The sequence below is a fragment of the Emydura macquarii genome, unplaced genomic scaffold, assembly GCF_026122565.2.
Source record: "Emydura macquarii macquarii isolate MOO-44397 ecotype Brisbane River unplaced genomic scaffold, CSIRO-AGI_Emac_v2 contig_554, whole genome shotgun sequence".
In the NCBI taxonomy this organism is placed as follows: domain Eukaryota; kingdom Metazoa; phylum Chordata; order Testudines; family Chelidae; genus Emydura; species Emydura macquarii.
The window spans coordinates 12510677-12530013 of NW_027130691.1; the positions used below are offsets into that span (position 1 = coordinate 12510677).

General features: G+C 42.5%; 1 protein-coding gene across 4 annotated transcripts in view; it reads right to left on the reverse strand.

Annotated features, from left to right (window-relative positions):
- GALNT9 (polypeptide N-acetylgalactosaminyltransferase 9) overlaps window positions 1-19337 on the reverse strand; it is a 283879-nt gene that overhangs the window by 82363 nt on the left and 182179 nt on the right. For all 4 annotated transcript variants that reach the window (XM_067539375.1, XM_067539374.1, XM_067539376.1 and 1 more), the window contains one exon: window positions 8901-9018. In XM_067539375.1, the coding sequence (XP_067395476.1) occupies window positions 8901-9018 (118 nt within the window). The remainder of the gene's footprint in view (window positions 1-8900; window positions 9019-19337) is intronic.

A 19337-nucleotide genomic window follows, 5' to 3' on the forward strand; every position in this document is an offset into this window, starting at 1 on the left:
CACTGACCTTTGCACAAGATCATGGCAGATGTTTGTGAGGCAATGTATTAAATACCTACGTTGTAGTCTGTGGTAGAGACCCTAATAAATCTGTGTCTTGTACCCTGCCCCCAAGCCTAAATATACAACCAAGCCTTGCTGGCCAACTCATAAAGAATAGCATCATCAATGCAGTCTTGTTCTGTTCACTGCAGGATGAATGTATCATGATGGTACAACAGGACATGCCAGTTTGAATGATAATTTGGTAGGGTTTGCCTACTTCTGCAACTCGTTTAAGTTCTATTGCCTTCCTCTTTGTCAGACATTAGACACTCCTTATATGCTTTATATAATACATAAACAAAGAACTATCATCACAGAAACTCAGGGATTTTGCCAAACCAGATCATATCCCATACCAAATCTAGGAACCTCACTCTGGTAACAACATACACCAGATGCTTCTGATGAAACTCCCTGAGGATGCAAACGATTAATGTGGTACATGGAGGAAATAAAAATATTCTCTCACCCCTGCAGTACTCATCTTATGCCCTTTATCATCCATAGTTATATACCATCCGTTGCTATTGGTCAGAATGTAAACCAGCCACAGCATTTGAAGATGTAGTGGCCATCTCACCAGTACTCCCCAGAAATATTAGTTGAATGAAAAGAAGCATATTTACTGCACCTGCTAAAGATTCCAATGAGATCTTTTGATGGAAGTGGCTTTCCCATTGAAAATATATCGCTCAGGATTTAGGCCTTGATCCAAAAAACACTAATGCGCATGTTTAACTGTAGTGCACATGAGTTCACTGGGATTACTCGTGTGTGTAACAGCAGGCGCACGTCTGCAGGATCAGGCCCTTAAGGCAAAGTGGAAATTAATTAATTGTTTCTTTTCTCTCCTCCTATACCAGGAAGCTTCACAAGATCTCCTTAAAAGAGCACACTTGTCATAGCGCGACATCAATTATTCTGTTTTCATGTCATTGATGCCCAGCCCCCACTGTGAACTGGCTCACAGGGCAGGACCAATGAGCAGAGGCAAGCATATTGCCTCCCAGGTAGAAGTGGGCATCCTCTTACTGCCCCAGCCCCCCACCCTAGAGCCCTGCTTAAGGGCATGCAGTTCCCAGTAGGCACAGCAGAGATCTTGGCTTCTCAGTTCCCCTAAATTACGGTGCATTCTTCTTTCTGTCTCATCAATAACCTTCACCAGTGCAAGCTGAGGAACTCATTCCCTTGCCCTCTTCCTTATGGTCATCTCCCAGCTGGGAGATTAAGCAAGTATAAAAGCCATAGTTACTTTTATTTGGGTTGCTTCCATTTTGGGGGCTCATTTTGAGACACCTTGTAGAGGGTGGGTGCTTAGTACTTTCTAAACATGGGGTCCTCTTCAGACATCTCAAATTGGGAAAGTTGCAAGTCATTTTTTTAAATCTTGGCCACAGCATCTAAAATCCATCTCCTAGTAAAGGACCCTCTTTGATTAATGCCGCAGTGTTACATATACATTAAAGGGGAAAAAAAGAGAGAGACAAAGTTTGATTGATCCAGGCTATAATCTAAAAAGAGAGGAAGATACGCCTCCAGCTATCAACTTGGCAACACATTAATTGTTTTTTTTTAATGGTGGTAATAGAGAATTTCTTTGAAACTATAGCATCCTTTAAGATAAACACTCAGCCTGCTCCCAGCCTCCCTTGCTATAGATGAGTATAAAATAAAAACAGCAACAACTCATCCTCCTGATCAGTGGAGCCCCTGAGTAAGGGACGAGATCTTTACTGTGCTGATTAATGGTTCGCCTATAAAAAAAATGGACCATAAACTCCTTGTATTAGGTCAAATCATAAAGTAGGCTTTTAAAATTTATGTGATCCCTTTCTAAACAATCAAGGGTATCTGTAGCTCCCACTAATAAAAGAATTTATATGAGGCTTGTAAACTACTCAGTTCCTTAATGAGTTGGCAAGTCAATCTATTAGTCTGTCAGAACTATTTCTCTTCCCTGAACCATCTAAGGCATCCCACGGATAGTTTAATAATTTGGGACCATAACACCAAAGAGAAAGTCCCATCTTCTTCCTCATTATTCCAAATGCATGTTTGAACAAAGGCTGTGCACTTCTCACACCTCACTGATCTCCAGGCCAGATCATGCCTGAAAGGCATTGTACTGTTCTGGGGTGGCAAAGACCAGCATTGACCTGAGCTGAGTGCAGGGACTGATTGTTTCTCCTGGAGACGGGACTGATTGCTCTGCTCTGGGGGAACAGACCCATTCACCATCCCTGAGGGTACCTCACACTCCCCTCCCCGTGCATCCCACCAGCTCTGCAGGCTGGGGCAGAGGGCAGTTGGAGCCATGGCCCCATTTCCTCTTCATCCTTCCCCCATTCACTTAAGGGTGGCTAGAATCTTAGGGTGCCAGGAGGGAGAATAGTGTAGGGATTGCAGTTGTGTCTGGCTACTGTGCTGAGGGCACAGGGTGGGAGAGTGCAGAGCTGGGGTAAGGCTCTCCCCATCCACACAAAAGCCAGCTCCAATCCAATATATATATAAGAGCCAAATTCTGCTTTTAGATGCTCTTGGATCATGCCCATCAACTTCAGTGGCAGTCCCAAGAGCACACAGAGTCACAGAATTCTGCTTTAAATTAATTAGCTTCAGGTTAAACATTGTATGCCTAAAAATAGGCTGCAGGAGAGGAGATTATGGAGCTGAGCTACACAAATTTCCCCACTATTGCATTTCAAAGAATCACGCCAATCTGCAATTTCCAACACTGCAAACATATAGTGGCTTCCCTGCAGACTCAATAGACCCTCCCAGCTCCAGCCCTCCCCTGGGAAAAACACAGGGATTTTTCACAAAGGTTCTAGAGTGGGTATTGGTTAATTCCAGGCTTTCATAAATCTAGGGCAGGTGTGAAATTTGCATAACCTCAATCAGATGGCCAGGAGCACTACACATTATACACCAGTAACTCAAAATGGAAAATCGTTTATGTTAACTCTTTAATTGTCCCCGCTTACTGAATATTGAATAGGGAAAACCCATTAGTGAAATACCCGAGAAGATAATATTTGTAATAAATGATATATTTAAGGAGGATTAGTTGGATTACCAAACAATATCCTAACCAAATCAGGCTCATTAGTTGCGCTGGCTTTTCCAATTTCACTTTATTAAAATAATTTAAATTAAGGTTCATTAAATGTAATATAATCTAGCTGGAGCACTCCAAGCATAATCCCTTTGCTTTTAGCGTGAACACACCGTTAGTTTGCAAAGATGTTTAAAGGATTTAAAAAAAAAAATGCATGGGCATTGTTTTTAACAGAACGTCTCCTTCCCCTTCTCCCTCAGTCTTGTATTTTTACTCTCTCCTCCTTTCTTTGTTCATTGTTTTTTCCCCTTCTTCTTTGCCATCCCATTTCTCTGCTCCTTCTCTTGCCCCCGCTCCAGAAGTCTCTGCTAAACTGAACACAAACTCCAGTGCAGGTGAACAGAGCAAGGGAAGCTGACACCTCTTCCTACCTCTGCACAGACTTTGTGCCAGGCAACCTGGAGCCAGTGTGGCCAAATCTTTCCATAGTTGGTGTTTTTCTGAAAGCACCAGCTCCCATGTGATTTTGCATGAATCTCTGCATTTGTTTAAAAAGGAAGCAACATTTCCAGCCCTCATGGTGCTGGAGAAAAATTTGAAAACATCAAGTGCAGTAGAAAAACTCAAACACCAGAGGGCAAATAAAAAAAGAACTCAAATGTATGATGAGTTTTGAAAGGTCATGGGTTTTTTCCAACTTGACCCAATTTTGAGTTTCCAGAAGTACTGAGAACCAGCAACTCCAGCTGAAGTCAGCGAGAGAACTACATGTGCATGAGCACCTCTGGAAATCAGGCCCTGGACAAAGGACTCCATCCTCTGCGTTCTCACTACACAAGGCTTCCTTCTCTGCAACTGTGTTTGCTTCTGAGAAGAAATCAAATCTAACTATAATGGTGCACATTCAGCAGCTGAGTATAGTGCAACGGTTGAAGACAAAGGCTGGGAACTAGGACTAACAGGCCCCCCTTCCTGGCAATGGCTTGCTGTGTAACCAAAGGCAGGTCAGCAATGCTTTTTTGCCTCAGTTTCCCCATTTGTAAAATGGGCATAACACAACTCAGCACACTCAGGCATCATGAGGTTAAATCATCTGTAAGGTACTTTGGGATTTGGTAATGAAAGACCCTTTGTAAATTCAAAGTAATTGTATAGACTGAGCAGACAGGAGACACCAGTTTGTTCCCATGGTGCATATTCTTAACAACTGTGACAGAGACGTTGGAGGGCATCATGTTGATGGTTTGCACAATAACAGATCCACATTGTGCATTACTTATCACTAGAGAGCCAGACTGAAAAAGTAGATTAACAGATCCATACAATGGACTAACTTCCTGCATTGAGTTAATCATTTTAGAATTAATGCAGTCATAGTCCTATGCACTCTTCCAGCATCACAGGGGGATTAGCCATCCTTTCAGTGCAAATACCAGGAGATGGATTTTCAGAGATGCCGAGAATTCCACAGCACCTTTTACCAGCATCTCTGAAAATCAGATCCCCTATTGCCTTGATCCCTGAACCTTCAGCAAGTGCTGTTTCATAATCCTATTAGAGCCCTTTCCTCTATTTACCGAGAGTTCTAATCACATACTGCAAGTTCTTCTCATACAAGGAAAAGCGACAGTTTTCAGATTTCTTACCAGGCTTATTCAGCAGCTACTCTAGAGTTTTGCCAGGACATTCAATTTACTCTTTAAGCAACCATGTGGAAAAAGTTTCAAACAGCTCAAAGACCTGCTGAATGATAAAGGAAAGCCAGGGAGCTCACCCAACCCTGGTAATTTCCTGACTCTCTTACATCTCTTAAGGCGAATAGAATGAATTGTGATAGTGATGAATTTCTGCTCCAACCCTGATTTCAGCACCTCATCCAACTATGGGTTGTCTAGTCATACAGTCCCATTATAAACCCATTGCCCCAGTGCTAGAATAATGAATGTACACGAATGTATGCAAACACATACCTATCAGAATAACCATCTTCCCCAGTCCATTGGTGTGAAGGCTTGCATTTCTTTTTTATAAACAAGCTGGCTGGACTAATTGGAGGGTTAATGTTCCAGCATGAGCAGAATACATGCTTTAATGAGCATGCTACTTGCATTGTGAATATGCTGGTGTGAGACTTGGGATGAAGCAAAAGGGGAAGTAATGAAACAGGCAGTTTTATAATGAGGAGACTGTGTTCTAGCAACATTAAAGTGGCCTAGTTTTCAGAAGGGCTGGCCTCCGACAGGTCTCATGGACTTCAGTGAGATTTGTGGGTGTGCAGCACCCTTGAATGTCACAGCAAAGGATCACAATGCACTGAAGTTGAAACCTGCCAGGGAGCTCTGACTTAATGCGGATAGACATTGTCCTTAACTACTGGGTCCACATTTTGCAGTAAATCTAAGACCTCAAGCTCTTTATCTCTTGTGTGCATTTCTTGCTGTTTCTATGGTGCTGTTTTATGCGGGCACACTCCCCAGTCAGGACCACCACTATGGGGCAGATCCCCTTAGCCCAGAAGGCATCCTGAGTAACTGGGCTAAGAGCTGGGGAGATGCGTGAGGGGAAATGAAAACCAAGCCATTGAGCTCTGAGGCTGCAGTGGTCCCTGTGGTAGTATCATGCAGCTCCTTGGCACAGGGCTGAGCAGGAAAGAGAACAGGAGAATCCCCAAAGCACTGATGCTACAGTCTCATCCCCAGTGCACTGGTGGGGAGGGGAGAGGGAGATATTGGAGAGATGAGTTCTCTGCCAGGCAGAGGGGTGATCACACCCCCATTGTGCAACAGGGGACTATCCCTAAATCCTGTACAGTGGAACCACACCCCCTTGTAAAGTGGAACCATGTTGGATTCACTCCTGCGGGAGCCTTTGTGGCAATGGGGATGAGCCACAATTTCCCCTTAAGTCTTTATTTTGTAAAAAATGGCACTGGAAATTTAGAAGAGACATGTACCCTCTTGACAGCTAAAGAGGAATGGATCCCAGAACTAAAAATGAGTGATGGCTTAGGTACAAGTGATCCTGCCATGATCACGTTTATAACGTGCAAGCAGAATAAAGTCCAGACGAGTAATATAATCAAGATGACAGGTCACCGATACAGGGTGATCTGGATTGCTTGGCATTTTAACATGGCTAAATGTAAATACATTCTTCTAGGAACAAAGAACGTAGACCACAGGACAGGGTACGCTATCCTGGGAAGCAGTGACTCTGGAAAACATTTGGATATTGCGGTGGATCATCTGTTGAACGTGCGCTTCCAGGTGTGGCCAAAAGGGTTAATAAGATTCTTGGATGCATAAACAGGGGAATCTCAAGCAGGAGTAGAGAGGTTAGCTGACCACTGTATTAGGCACTGGGATGACCACTGCTGGAATACTGTGTCCAGTTCCAGCATCCGCTATTCAAGAAGGATGTTGATAAATTGAAAAGTGTTCAGAGGAGAGACACAAGAATGATTAAAGGATTAGAAAAAAAAATGCTTTATAATGATCGGCACAAGACACTCAATCTATTTATCTTAACAAAGGGAAGATTAAAAGGTGATTTGATTACAGTCAATAAGTACCTACATGGTGAAAAACATATTTGATGATGGACTCTTCAATCTAGCAGAGAAAAGTATAACATGACCTAGTGGCTGGAAGTTGAAGCTGGACAAATTCAGACTGGAAATAAGAGGCACATTTTTAACAGTGAGGGTAATTAACCATTGGAACAATTTACCAAGGATCTGGTGGATTCTCCATCACCGGCAGTTTTTCAGTCAAGACAGGCTGTGTTTCTAAAAGATGTGCTCTAGTAATTATTGTGGGGACGTCCTATGGCCTGTGTGATACAGGAGGTCAGGCTAGATGATCACAGTGGTCTGGCTTTAATGTCTATGAATTGGCATGCAATCCTCTATACTACATACAGTATATTCCCATGTATCCAAAACCCTAGTATCTGAACCCTTTTCCTTGTCCCCCAACAGAGATACATGCTGCGGAGGGCATTTATCTCATGCTGGGGACAAGGAAGGGATCTGAATAATGTCAAGGTTCAGATAACAGAGCAGAGACCAAGACTAAGAGGAGGAAGATGAGTCTCCAGCTGCGCGTGGAAGCCACCCCGCTGCTGAACGGTTCCTGTGGCAGCACAGGGAGCCCCCTGTAGCCCCGCTGTCACGGGAGGGCGTGAGCAGGGCAGGACACGCGATCTCCGCAGGTGCAAGGTGCAGAAACAGGGTGGGGGAGGCTGAGATCCTGGCGGGGCAGAACAGTGACTCCCAGCCAGGACTATGAGGAGGAGGAAGATGAGCCCCTGGCCATCCTGCTGCTAACTGAGTCCTGCCCTTTCATTTATCTGAATGAAATCTCTGTCCCCCTTGCTATTTGGATAATTGGGGGTATTTTGTGTGTGCACACGTCTATGTAAATATATATGCTACAATGTCTAGGCACAATTTAGGAGTTTTTAATATAAACTTATTTAAAATTGAATTTGAAATGATGGCAATCCATGTGAAGGCCTAAACTGATTATAACATATTAAAATAGTTTAAATTAATTAATACGTTATTAAGCAGTACATGTTTTCTGCCAGGTTTCTTTAAAACTCAAACCACTGAACTGGTGGAAGTCACGGACCAAGCACCTGGAACCAGAGTTGCTGAAGTTAAAACCAGCTTTTTTACAGCAGTAGCCTCTTCTGATGGTGCAGAAAGAGTATTTCCTTCATTTCAGCTAATTCAGCTAGGTCAATTTGATTACTTCTTTCAACATTAAGAAACCAACTGGGAGATGAAAAAGCAGGAAAGCTTGTTTTCCTCTTCCACTTTATGAACAAACACTAGGTGTGAGAGATGAGATCTACTAGCTCTAAAATCTTGAAAGCGTTGGTGATCAGAAACAATCGGTTCAATTCACTAACCACAGACAATACTTCCTTTGTTTAATAAATCAGTTCGTTTTAAATGCAAAAGATGTTTTGATAACATTTTGATAATTTTTGTCTTACGTATCTAGCGCTTTTAAGGTAGTTTTATATAACTAATATTCTAAAATATGTGCCTTTTTAATTGAATTTTAATTTCCATCCATGTAGAGCTGGAACCACAAGCAAAAACAAGTATCATCCAGTAAATAAGAAGTGCATCATTCAACATTATTCTAATGTTAATAAAAATGTAAAAATTAAGAATTTTAATAAATGTAAGTTAAGCTATCCATAGCTAAAATAAATGAGTATAGACATACTGTATCCCCCTGGTTAGCAAAAAGACATGCCAAATTTAGTTTAAAGGCTACTCTTAGTTGCCAATCGCCATGTTTTAATGGTTACCAACCAATGAGAATTAGTATTTCTTTAGGAAAATAACCAAAAACCACAAAGGCAAAACCAGATGAAAATTGATTATTTAAATCAAGGTTTCCTGCTTGCTGATTTAAATCATGATTAACACTGGTGATTTTTAAATCATTTTGATTTAAATCAATCCACCCTGTCAGAGGTCCATTGAAGTCAATGCCATGACACTGATTTATTACAGCAGAGAATCCGGCTCAGTGAGTTGAACCACAGTCACAGAGTAAACCATACTTCCGAATTCTGTTAATTTCCACAGTGTTAGCAGGACCACGATCAATCACTTATTGTGTTTGCATTTGATATTTTTATTGTTTTGATTCTTCTGCAATACCAGGCACCTCTGTGTAGTAAATTGAAAGACAGAGGACAGTTCTGTAGGGCCAAGTGTTCCTCTTGTGCTCTGTACATGGGTATAGCATTACATTTCTCATTTGCCACTCACCCGCATGCCCAGTTCAATATTTTCTCCCCCATAGACCTCCATGCCAGGGTCAAGTAGGCCAATCTCCCCGAAGTACTCTCGGTCCACCACAAATGAACATCCAATCATTGCTGGTGTCCTGTGCAGAAAGAGGAGAAAAACGGAAATGTTTAAACAGGATATAATGGAACCTGATTATAGTGAGCTCTGATATGAAACAAACAAGCTACAGCACAGATCCCCCAAATTCTTTCAGGGTGAAGTTCACACCTGTGCAGAGGGCCAGCAGAAAGCCTATGCGCCACGTTAAACCCTTTTGGAGGAGAGGATTAAGGCCCCAGTCCAGCAATGCTCTTGACTTGACGCACATGAGTAGCCCCTGCTCATGCAGGGCAAGTCCCTTCAAGTAGTGCAGATGCTGAAGAGCTTTTGATGGATCAAGGTGCTAAGGGACATGTAGACTTTTTGCAGGCACTCTGCATGGGAGTCAATTTCACCCCTCGGAAAGTCGTTCTGTCGGAAAAAAAATACATCACTTCCCTCCGGTGAATTTTTAGAAGAGGAAAACTCGGCAGGAAAAGGGAAAACAATCCCAGTGCTGTGCTTTCAAAAGATCAAAAGTTTACAAGCAACCCTGAAGCCAGGTCTGAAACCTTTAATATAAAGTAACTTAATTCTCCTCTTAAAGAGGTGTTCCAAAGAAATCAAAGCGTTCAGAAACTGCCATAAAAATGATGTGCTACTTAGCGCGCAGCAGAACTTCTCCTTACTTCCCTGTCACAAAGAGTTCACATCAACACTGAAAATAAAATTCTGGCATTAGCCATCTCTCCCTCCTCATGTTTTTTTCCTCAGAGAAAAATATAACCCAGCTGCACCAGAATATAAGGAGTCGACAGAGTTTGGTACAACTTGTAGATTTCATAGCATCTCACTTATTTAAAACAAAACCCCCACAGCTTTTAATTTATGGTAAAAACATGAAAACCGCACCAGCAAATGGCAGAACAGGCAACATTGGCTAGTTATATTTTACAATACTTCCCATACATTTCTGCTGCAGTAACTACACTTGACCTTGGATGAGAAGGTGGAAATTGCCTAGAGTTATTGGGGGCATCTTTGCAGGAAGGATATTTTGAGTAAAATTCTCCACTGTGATGCTGCATAATAACACAGTCCTCCCCTTCCATAATGTTGCACACGCAAAGAGGAGAATTGCCAGGTGCATTAGCAGCTGTCTGACTGGGCAAAAAGGTCTGGCAACTTCCTGGCCTCGAACACAAACAAACACACACATTGACGACAAACCCATCAACAGTCCAAAAATAACAGTAAAAAGCTATTACCCTTTTACGTGTGAGAAGATCCAATTTGCTCCTTCATTAGACCTTGACCCCAAACTGGCACTAATGAAATTTTAATACCGCTTTTGATTTTTAATAGCATTTTTTTTAACAACTGAAGTGATATTTCACTGACATGCAACAAGCATCTCCCGTCTCCTCATATTTTAAAAAATACTACTAATGATGTGGAGATCTGATGAACTGGAGTGCCAAGTCCCCTGCTAAGTCTGTTGCACCCTGTAATGACTTTATTATTGCTCAAAGTTCCAAAATAAACTTACATAAATTCAAAAGTACAATGCAACAAAATCAGCTAGCACCATGTTTATTTGCATGTCCAGCGCTTGCTGTGTGACTACTGGGGCCACACGATGGGCCCTCATCCTACAATATGATCCACTGGGACGGACCCATGCACCTATGCAGAGTCCCACTGATTTCAGCAAGGCTCTACGTCAATCACATTGCAGGTTCAGGGCCTTCATCTGGAAAAGCAAGGGCTGTAAAAGCACAGAAGTTTTAGGGTGGAATGAGGATAAATGATTAGAATAATTGGTCATGTTCTTACTCCCATTAACATTAATGAGAGTTTGGCCATTCAAGAGGTGCAGCATTGTTCCCAAGGGCCCGATCTAAAGCTCACTGAAGTCAATGGAAAGAATCCTACTGACTTAATGGGCTTTGGATCAGGCCCAGCATTTGCTAATACTAATTCTTCACTAGCGTGGAGAAAATTCCATCTGTGGTCTTGGTTTTAGAAACAATCCATACACAGTGTCTCTCGAAAGCAAGAAGATGAAAAGAGACCTGCAACGTATTTTATCTACTGTGAAAATCCAGCACCCCCCTCCCCTTCTTTAATGACTTGTTGCTAAAATATCCACTCACTCTTACCACGTAACCCAGAAGCTTTTCCAGTGAGCGTACAAAGCCACAAAATAGAAGCAGGTGGCATCTGAGTAACATATTAATCGGCTGGTTTCATAAGCAGGTAAAATAATGCCCAAGGTGGCAACATCAAAACATTTCTCATCCAGGTATTGATGAATCCCTTGGGTAGCAGCAGGTGGCTGCAGTGATAGTAGCATCACAGTAGCTGCCTTTTGTCATCAGGAGTTGGTTGCCTATATGCCGGGAGGTTAAAAAGCCTTAAACAAATGGCCAAATATATTGATAGATATAACAATCCTTCTCTGCTGGGCTTGAAATGTATCTAACATTCAAGAAGATGGCCTAACCTCTGGAAGGAACTATTTGGTGCCCTTGAAAAGGTTCATTTGCTGAGGCATTGCTATTACTTATCTATAATGGACTCTATTGTAACACTCACATTACTGGTACAGTTTCAGCTGTCTGTCTCTTTCTCTGTTTGCTGGTCATTTCAGCCTCTCAGATCGTTACTGGGCTATACTGCACTGCACACCATTCCCCTGATGTTTCTCTGCATAATTGAAAAAGGCAGCTGTTGATAGAAACACATTTGATCAGTGCTGTTTTCTGACACAGACACTGAAATGGCTTGATTAGCTCCTGGATCTCTCCCTGCCTTCCTCCCCAAACATAACCCAATAAACTCTTCAGGTACCAAGCTGAACTAGGTTAAAGAAGAAATATAAAAACCACTATGAGCATTTTGCTTCCAGAAATGAATTTGGTTTGAGGGGGAGAAATGATTAGAAAAAGGTGACAATTCTAAAAGAAAAATGCAATTTTTACTGCGTGCAGAAAGCTCTTGTCTGAACCATCTCCAGCCAGGGGATCACCAGCCAAGACTTTCAATAGTGACTAGTGATTTGGAGTTCCTCAATGTTTATGTGACCAACCTGAGACACCGACTAGGTTTGATTTTCAAAGGGTGGGTGCTCAGCTCCTTCTGCAACTCGGTACCCTTTAAAGTATCTCCAGCTGAGTCTCCAAAAAAAAGAGACAACTCAAATCCCTAGTCACCCTAGATGAGCTTGCCCATCAAGATCCATGAGCTAAGCAGGTCAGGTCTTATTGGCATTTGGAGGGGTAACCTCCAAGAAAACCCTGAGTGCTGCAGGATGTGCTGTGGGTAACTCCAGGGTGACACTCTTGCTCCTACACAAGCACTGAGCAAACGCCACTGGGCTCTGTGCTGTTGAAGGTCTTGGGCCAGTTTCTCAACTGGAATCAAAAGACACAGTTCTATTGATTTTGGTGAAGTCTCACTGATTTACACCCGCTGAGGATCTGGCCTATTTTGGCTCCTCTGATATCCATCTAAGCTCCTGATCTCCAAAGCAATTAAAAATCCCAAGACAATTTTACAATAATAGGAATATTTGTCCTGGCCAAATTCCAGTCTGAGTAAACACAATGCGCTTTCCTAAATACTTGCTACAGGTTTAATGATACACAGGATCATTGTCTTCTGCACTTCCTGTTCTAACACAGCGGTAATGTGTGTTTTTAAACAGTTGCTACATTCTGTCTCAAAGACAGAGCGTGTGCGTATTTGCCCGTGCTCTCACGCACTCTGCTTATGAAAAAACGCCACCTCCTTGCAGGTAGCAGAAGCTATGTAAATGTATGAAATTGTTGTATTAGGTTTCCCTCTCTGAATTTAGCTAGAAGGTTACAGCATACCGAAGAGAAGCATTAGCAAGAGGAAACTGGGTTGGGGAAGTATGATGGGATTTGTTTTAGGCCTTGGCTACACTTGCACTTATCTGGCAAAACTTTTGTTGCTCAGGGGTATGAAAAAACCCCCACCTCCCTGAGCGACATAGGTATTGCCAGAATAGCGCATGTACCAATACAACTGTGCCGCTGTAAGTTTTAAGTGTAGACTAGTCCTTAGATTCTACATTTCCAGCAGTAAAGTGTGTGCACAGGGAACATCCTTTATATTAATGACTGGCTGGGAGAGCTGATGGCCTGAAACTTTGCCCCAGCCCATTAATCTCTCATGTCATTGATTTCTAAGGAAATGCTCTGTATTGAGGCTGTTGCTACTCTTATAATTTATATAAATTGCTAATCTACTTCTCTCCTACAAGGAAAAAAAACAAATCCCTTCACTGTCTGAGTACACCTACTCTGAAACTATGTTCCTGCACCGGGTGTGCATTCCACTAGAATAAAATCAGAATAGTCCATGTAAGGTGATTAACTAGTGATCAGAATTTTGCTGTCAACAGACATTTAGTTCATGATTCTCTCCCAGAGAGGGGAAAAAGAATCTTAAGAATGAGAGAGAAGCCATACAAACCAGATTGCCTTCCAGAGTGTAAGAACATTTGATTACCAGAACCAAATCAATGACAGAAGGATGGTTAGGGTCCAAAAAAGGACTGTGCAAATGGCACTGGGCTTGTGCCTTTATTTGCTCCCCATGTGTCATTTTAGTCAGGAATTGGGGTTCACTGATTGTTACCTGCAGGGCAAAGTTTGGATTGACAGAGTCCTGAAGAGTTTGCTGGCTAAGCAGACACGCAGGTATGTCAGGGAGCTGACACATAGCTTAACAACAGCAAAACTCTCTTAGTCTTTTAGGCACTTTAAAAAAATTTACCTCAGATCATTACTCCTCATGATTATTAAAACCAAGCAAATAATTCACGTTGACTATTTGGATAATTCAGTTTCTTTCTGTGCCTTAAATGTCTGTGAATGGCTTGCAGTTTTCTCAGATTTATTAATGATTTGCCAAATATTTCCTGTGGCTTGATGATCATTCGCTGGAAGCTATGTAAGGGGTATTCAATAGCTGAAATTTGAGCAGCATCTGTTAGTTTTGATTGCACATCTCCAGCAAACTGGTATAGTTTTTGTTCCCTGACTGGATGAGAGTAACTCTCTAAATCAGGTGCCAGGTGAGTTGAGTCATGTTTACAAGTTCAAAAGGTGCTGTCCACTAATATCCTTTCACAGTCACTTGTTTTTGCAGACACTCTTGGTGGCAAACCTGTTCTCCAGAATATTCACGGAGGGTGAGATTGTCCCTTTACAGACAGTCTGTGCAAAGCACATGCATCGAACATGTTCCATTGCGAGGTGATAAGTGTGACTTACATAATTTATAGTTCTTTTGCTGGCCAACAGCAGAGGAGTGAACTTGATCTACAAACTGGAATAAAAGGGGATGTGAATAAAGCTGAAGCAAATTCAATAGCAAGTATCTGAGCAAACCATTAGTTGTTTACCAAGCTCTAATGACAATGAGCAGAAAAATCAACTAGTCACATGCTTAAATGCTTTTTTGGATCAGGGCCAGAGTGTTCAGCACCTTGCAAGAGTGAGCCTTTAGTTTGGAATTAGCGTGATTTCTTTTTGCATTCCCCAAAAAGATTAACAGGAAGCAGCTTCTTCCAGCAATAAAATGCTTCCCCTTTGGGACTCATTTCTTTTTCCTCCCTAATGAGGAACAATATCTTCAGGCACTCAGACTTCTCCCAGGTGCTGGATCCTCTCTCGCAGGAAAATGGATTTTGCAGCTGTTGATGCTGTACAATAAAGCACTGACTCTTTAATTAAATAAGGCGAGGTATACATTTTCTGGATGTGGCTGCATGCTCATCTTTCTCTCTATGGGCAACAGAGACGTACTTCTGTTTGTTCTCTCTTTCTCTCTCTCTCTCTAGTACAGTTTTATTTATTTTGATTTAAAATAAACTCTCACACACATCCCAGGAGCCCCAGCAAAATATTAAAAATACAAACCATAGGCACAAAATAGAAGTAATAGAGAGACAGCAGTAGATGCAATGCAGTGCAATGCAGCACCTTGTGCAGGAAGGTAAAACAAAAATTCCCATCCATCTATTCCCCTCTCCATTTCCATCTGGCAATATGGAGCCCACAGGCACCAAATATCTGCCTTTATGTATGACAGTAGCTTCGGAAATGGTACATGAAATGATTCTTGTACATGACTGTGGTCTACAGAGCAGGCAGCTGGACATCAGGAATCCTGGGCTCTGTTCTCAGCTCTGTCCTAACTCATTGCAAGACCTTAGCCAAGTCACTCAGGGTTTGATTTTCAGAGGTGCTGAGCATCTGCAGCTTCCATTATTTTCAGCTGGAGTTTTGGGGGTTCAGCCCTTCCAAATATCAGGCTCCTCATCTCCCCACGCTTTGGTTCAGACAAGTGATAACTAGCTGGAATGCTACCGCACAGGCTGGTGGGGTCTGCAACAGGACTGAGAGTCAGGAGAACCTGGCTTCTATTCTCCGTTCCGTCACTCATCTGCTTTTGATCTGCTCTCAAGTCATTTCTCCTCCCTATGCTTCTGTTTCCCTATCTGTGAAGGGAGGATAATAACCCTGGGTGACATTTTCAAAAGTGCCTCAGTAGCTCAGAAGCCCATGCCCCATTTTGAAAAGTGGATCCTGCGTCTTATTGCAAGTCAGTCAATGGGACTTAAGCTCCTCAGTCGCTTTTAAAAATGGATCATGAGTTCCTAAGCTGCTGAGGCACTTCTGAAAATGTTACCCACTGCCTCACCTTCTTGGTAAAGCACTATGAGCGCTTCGGATAGAAAGCACCACAAAAAATTCCAGGTTGTGTGTACAATTATTGCCTGCCTACATCCAAGGGATACTGAGAGACAGCCTTTGCAAAATGCTTCGAGAAGATCCAACAGAAGGTAACATAAGCACAAAGTATTATTAACAGCAATGGCAAAACGCTAAGGTTAGAAACATACAGCATGATGGCTTTTTGTTTTGGCACAGCTCAAGCTTTAAAATGCTGTCTGAGGAATCAGTACTATTGTGCTGGGGAAGGATGCTGTGCAGTCAATTTGTGTAAATTACTTTAAGATATTCTTCAGCGAACACAGCTTGAAATCCTCTCTGTGTAACAGGGAATATCAATGCCAAAGCCAGAGCTCAGCAAGGACAAAGGAGCTGGACTTGTTTTGACCTCATGTCTCTGTGAACCTGGGTCTGAAAAAGAAGAGAACATCTGGTCCATTGCTCCTTCAGGACAGTGTTTGGGAATAATGAGTAATTCCCCCTCCCATCCCTCTTTCCTAAACAAATTGGAGGATACTACTTGGTAGATTTTTTGAGAACAAAATGGATCAAGTGAAGGAGAAAATGAAGAGCATTAGATTGATATATAAATACTGCTTGAAATAACAGATTATTTTCTCCCTTAAGATTTGCAATCAAGCTGCATTTGAAATACAATATCACAGGACACACACACAAAAAACAAACAAACCCAGCCCTATTCCCATTACATCTGACTGAAAAAAGAGTGCAGTTCAAACAATGCATCACACCCAAAATATCAGAGTTTTCCACTGCCTGGCTGAATCTCCAATTTTTCCTTTTGATTTAGGTGCATAAGCAGCACTTGACTCCGGCGTGATGGATCAGTGGGGAAACTGCACGGCACCTGTGTAAGCATTTATTTTTCCTACAAATCAGGTCCTTTGTAATAAACAGTCACATAGGCTATGAGATATGAACTCAAAGACAGTTTCTGTGTTCTGGAGCTGCAGGAGCTGGCACGCTCAACAATAGCAAGGTTTGAAAAGTCCATTGGAGAGAGGCAACAAAAACAGAGCAGTTGGCTTCATAAACTGGGGAAACTGGAATGAGGAGTGGATTCCTGAGGACACAAGGAAGTATATTTTTTCTAATAATAGTAACCAGAGGTCAGAAACTTAAAGAATAAACCAGGAAGGGCTCTGTTCTATGCTTCTGTAAACTGGCAGCCAAAAAGATGTCTGTCAATGGACCGTTTATTAGTACGGCACAGCATTTTCTTTCCCAAAGGACTTTACAGATGAGCCATACTCTGATTTCAGCGATACTGGTGTAAAACCAGAGTAGCTCCACTACAGTCAGTAGAATCCACCAGTGTAAACAAGATCAGAATCAGGCCCAATACCTGTCTAAGCCAGGCTATCTCTCACTCTGGAAACACAAATAAGGACACGCTCCCATGGCATTTGGGAAGTTCATTTTTATATATCAGGGTGTCACAACACGCTTGCTGGAGTGTGCTGACTGTGTGTGCTCCTGACAGCACTCCAGTGGTACCAAGCTATGGCATATTAAGCAATCAGTGAGAACATATGCAATGCTGTAATACACCACTGCTGCTGTAGGCAGATAAAATGAAAGGCGAGGCCGTGCTTGGCTGGGTGCAGCTGACTAATGACTCCAATGTAAGTGGCTGCTGATAATGAAGTCAAACACAGAGCAGTCCATCAAAAGACAGGGCAGGTGAGGAGAAGAGGGCCCAGAGATAAAGCTCAATGCATTAGGTGCTTTCCTTACTGTTCTATACCTTGCTGCAGAAAGAAAAACCACAAGGAATCAGTATGGTCTAGTGCAGTTTCTCTCAATTGGGGTTCCGTGGGAACACTGTTAGGGTTCCGCGAGAAAGTGACATCACGCCGCCGAGAGCAGCTGTTCTCTGCGCCGCCGAAAAAGGGAAGATGTCCCGGATTTTTCGACGGAGGGTATCGAGTATGAATGTAATTTCCCTGCGGAGCCTAAAGGGTTCTGTGGGGAAATTTAATTGAGAAACACTGGTCTAGTGCATGGTTTAATTCATTTAAAGTCCTCTGAAACAGGATTTTGTGTTATACATTTTCTTCCAGTGAGATGGGGCTTAGGCAGTGTTTTCTAACAAACACGAATGGAAAACGACATGATGTTTGAGTAGTGCATCGAAATAACGATCTGCATGTTAATCTTTGCTTTAGGGGCATCTCACATCTGAAATGGCAAAACCATAAAACAGACTGCCCAGGAAGCCTTTCTGGGAAACATCAATTGTCCTACTTATCAGGATATTAGCATGTGATAAAATAAGAAGCAACCTGAACCTTTATCCAAGGTTTTCAAAGCTTTATCTCAAACTAAACCTTTATTGAGGTTTGAAAACATTTGACCAAACTTCCGTTTCACTATTTTTTTTCATTTTTGTTTTATTCTGCACATCCAGTTTCCATCTGACACTGGAACTGGAGCACCTAAAATGACATTGCATTGCCTGTACTAGCCCTGATTGCTCATATAATGCCTCGTGATTTCAAAGGGGATTTGCATTGGCAAATCTCTGTACCTGCATGGAGCACCATGGAAGTCAGTGGGGCTCTGTGTGGATGCAGAGGTCCATCCACCTGCAACAAACTGTAGAATGGGACTTTAAGAGCAACAATGCCACAAGCAAGCATGTTCCGTGTGTAATACAAATCAGGGAAGGAGGGAACAAATCTGAGGGGGCAGCCTGTTGTTACAAAATGTAAGGCCCAATTTTGCAGGCTCAAGATGTTTGGATTGTATGAGTAAGTATCAAAAGGTCTAACTTAACTGCATCTGAACCAGTGAGCAATTGCAGGTTTAATCACCACTAAATTAATAGTAGCATTTTGTGAAAAAAAGAGAAATATTTGCCCTCCACAATTTTTGAGGAAACCCTAGGAGCAGGAGTATGAGCTGCCAGCTAGAACTAAGCAATCTCAGGATTTCCTTCATGACAAGTACCATCAAAATCTTTAAAATGTTAAGACTCTCAAGTCCTTTATCTAAGCCAAACCTCCTCCCAGATTAACTGACAGAGGAATCATGACAGCTACGTACAATGTGAGAACAACCTGTTCTCAATCACTCTAAATATCTGCCAAGTAATCAGCATCCCGCCTCACTTTAAAAGGCCACACAGCATTCCAGGACGTGAGATGCACGCGAGATCAATCATACCCCACGTCAATTTGCAAAAAGCAATCGACACAGGACTTCTTGGCGTAGAAATGCAAGGGGATGTCTACACAGCAGCTGGGAGCAAGCCTACCAGCCCTGGTAACCAGACTCGTGTTAGTACGGCTCACGCTGGAGAGCTAAAAATAGCTGTGTGGATGTTCAGCGCTGGCTGAGGCTCTGGCTATCCACTGGAGTGTGGACCCAGGAAATAAGGTGGGCTTGTGCTTAAGCTAGCATTGCAACGCCCATGCAGCTATTTTTAGCGTCCTAACATAAGCCCTGCTACTGTGAGCCCCGTTAGCATGTACCATTGCGGTGTAGCTCTTCAGTCTCGGGTTGCAGCCAGAGCTCTGGGACCCTCCCACCTCACAGGGTCCTACAGCCCAGACTCCAGCCCGAGACAGGAACTCCACACTGC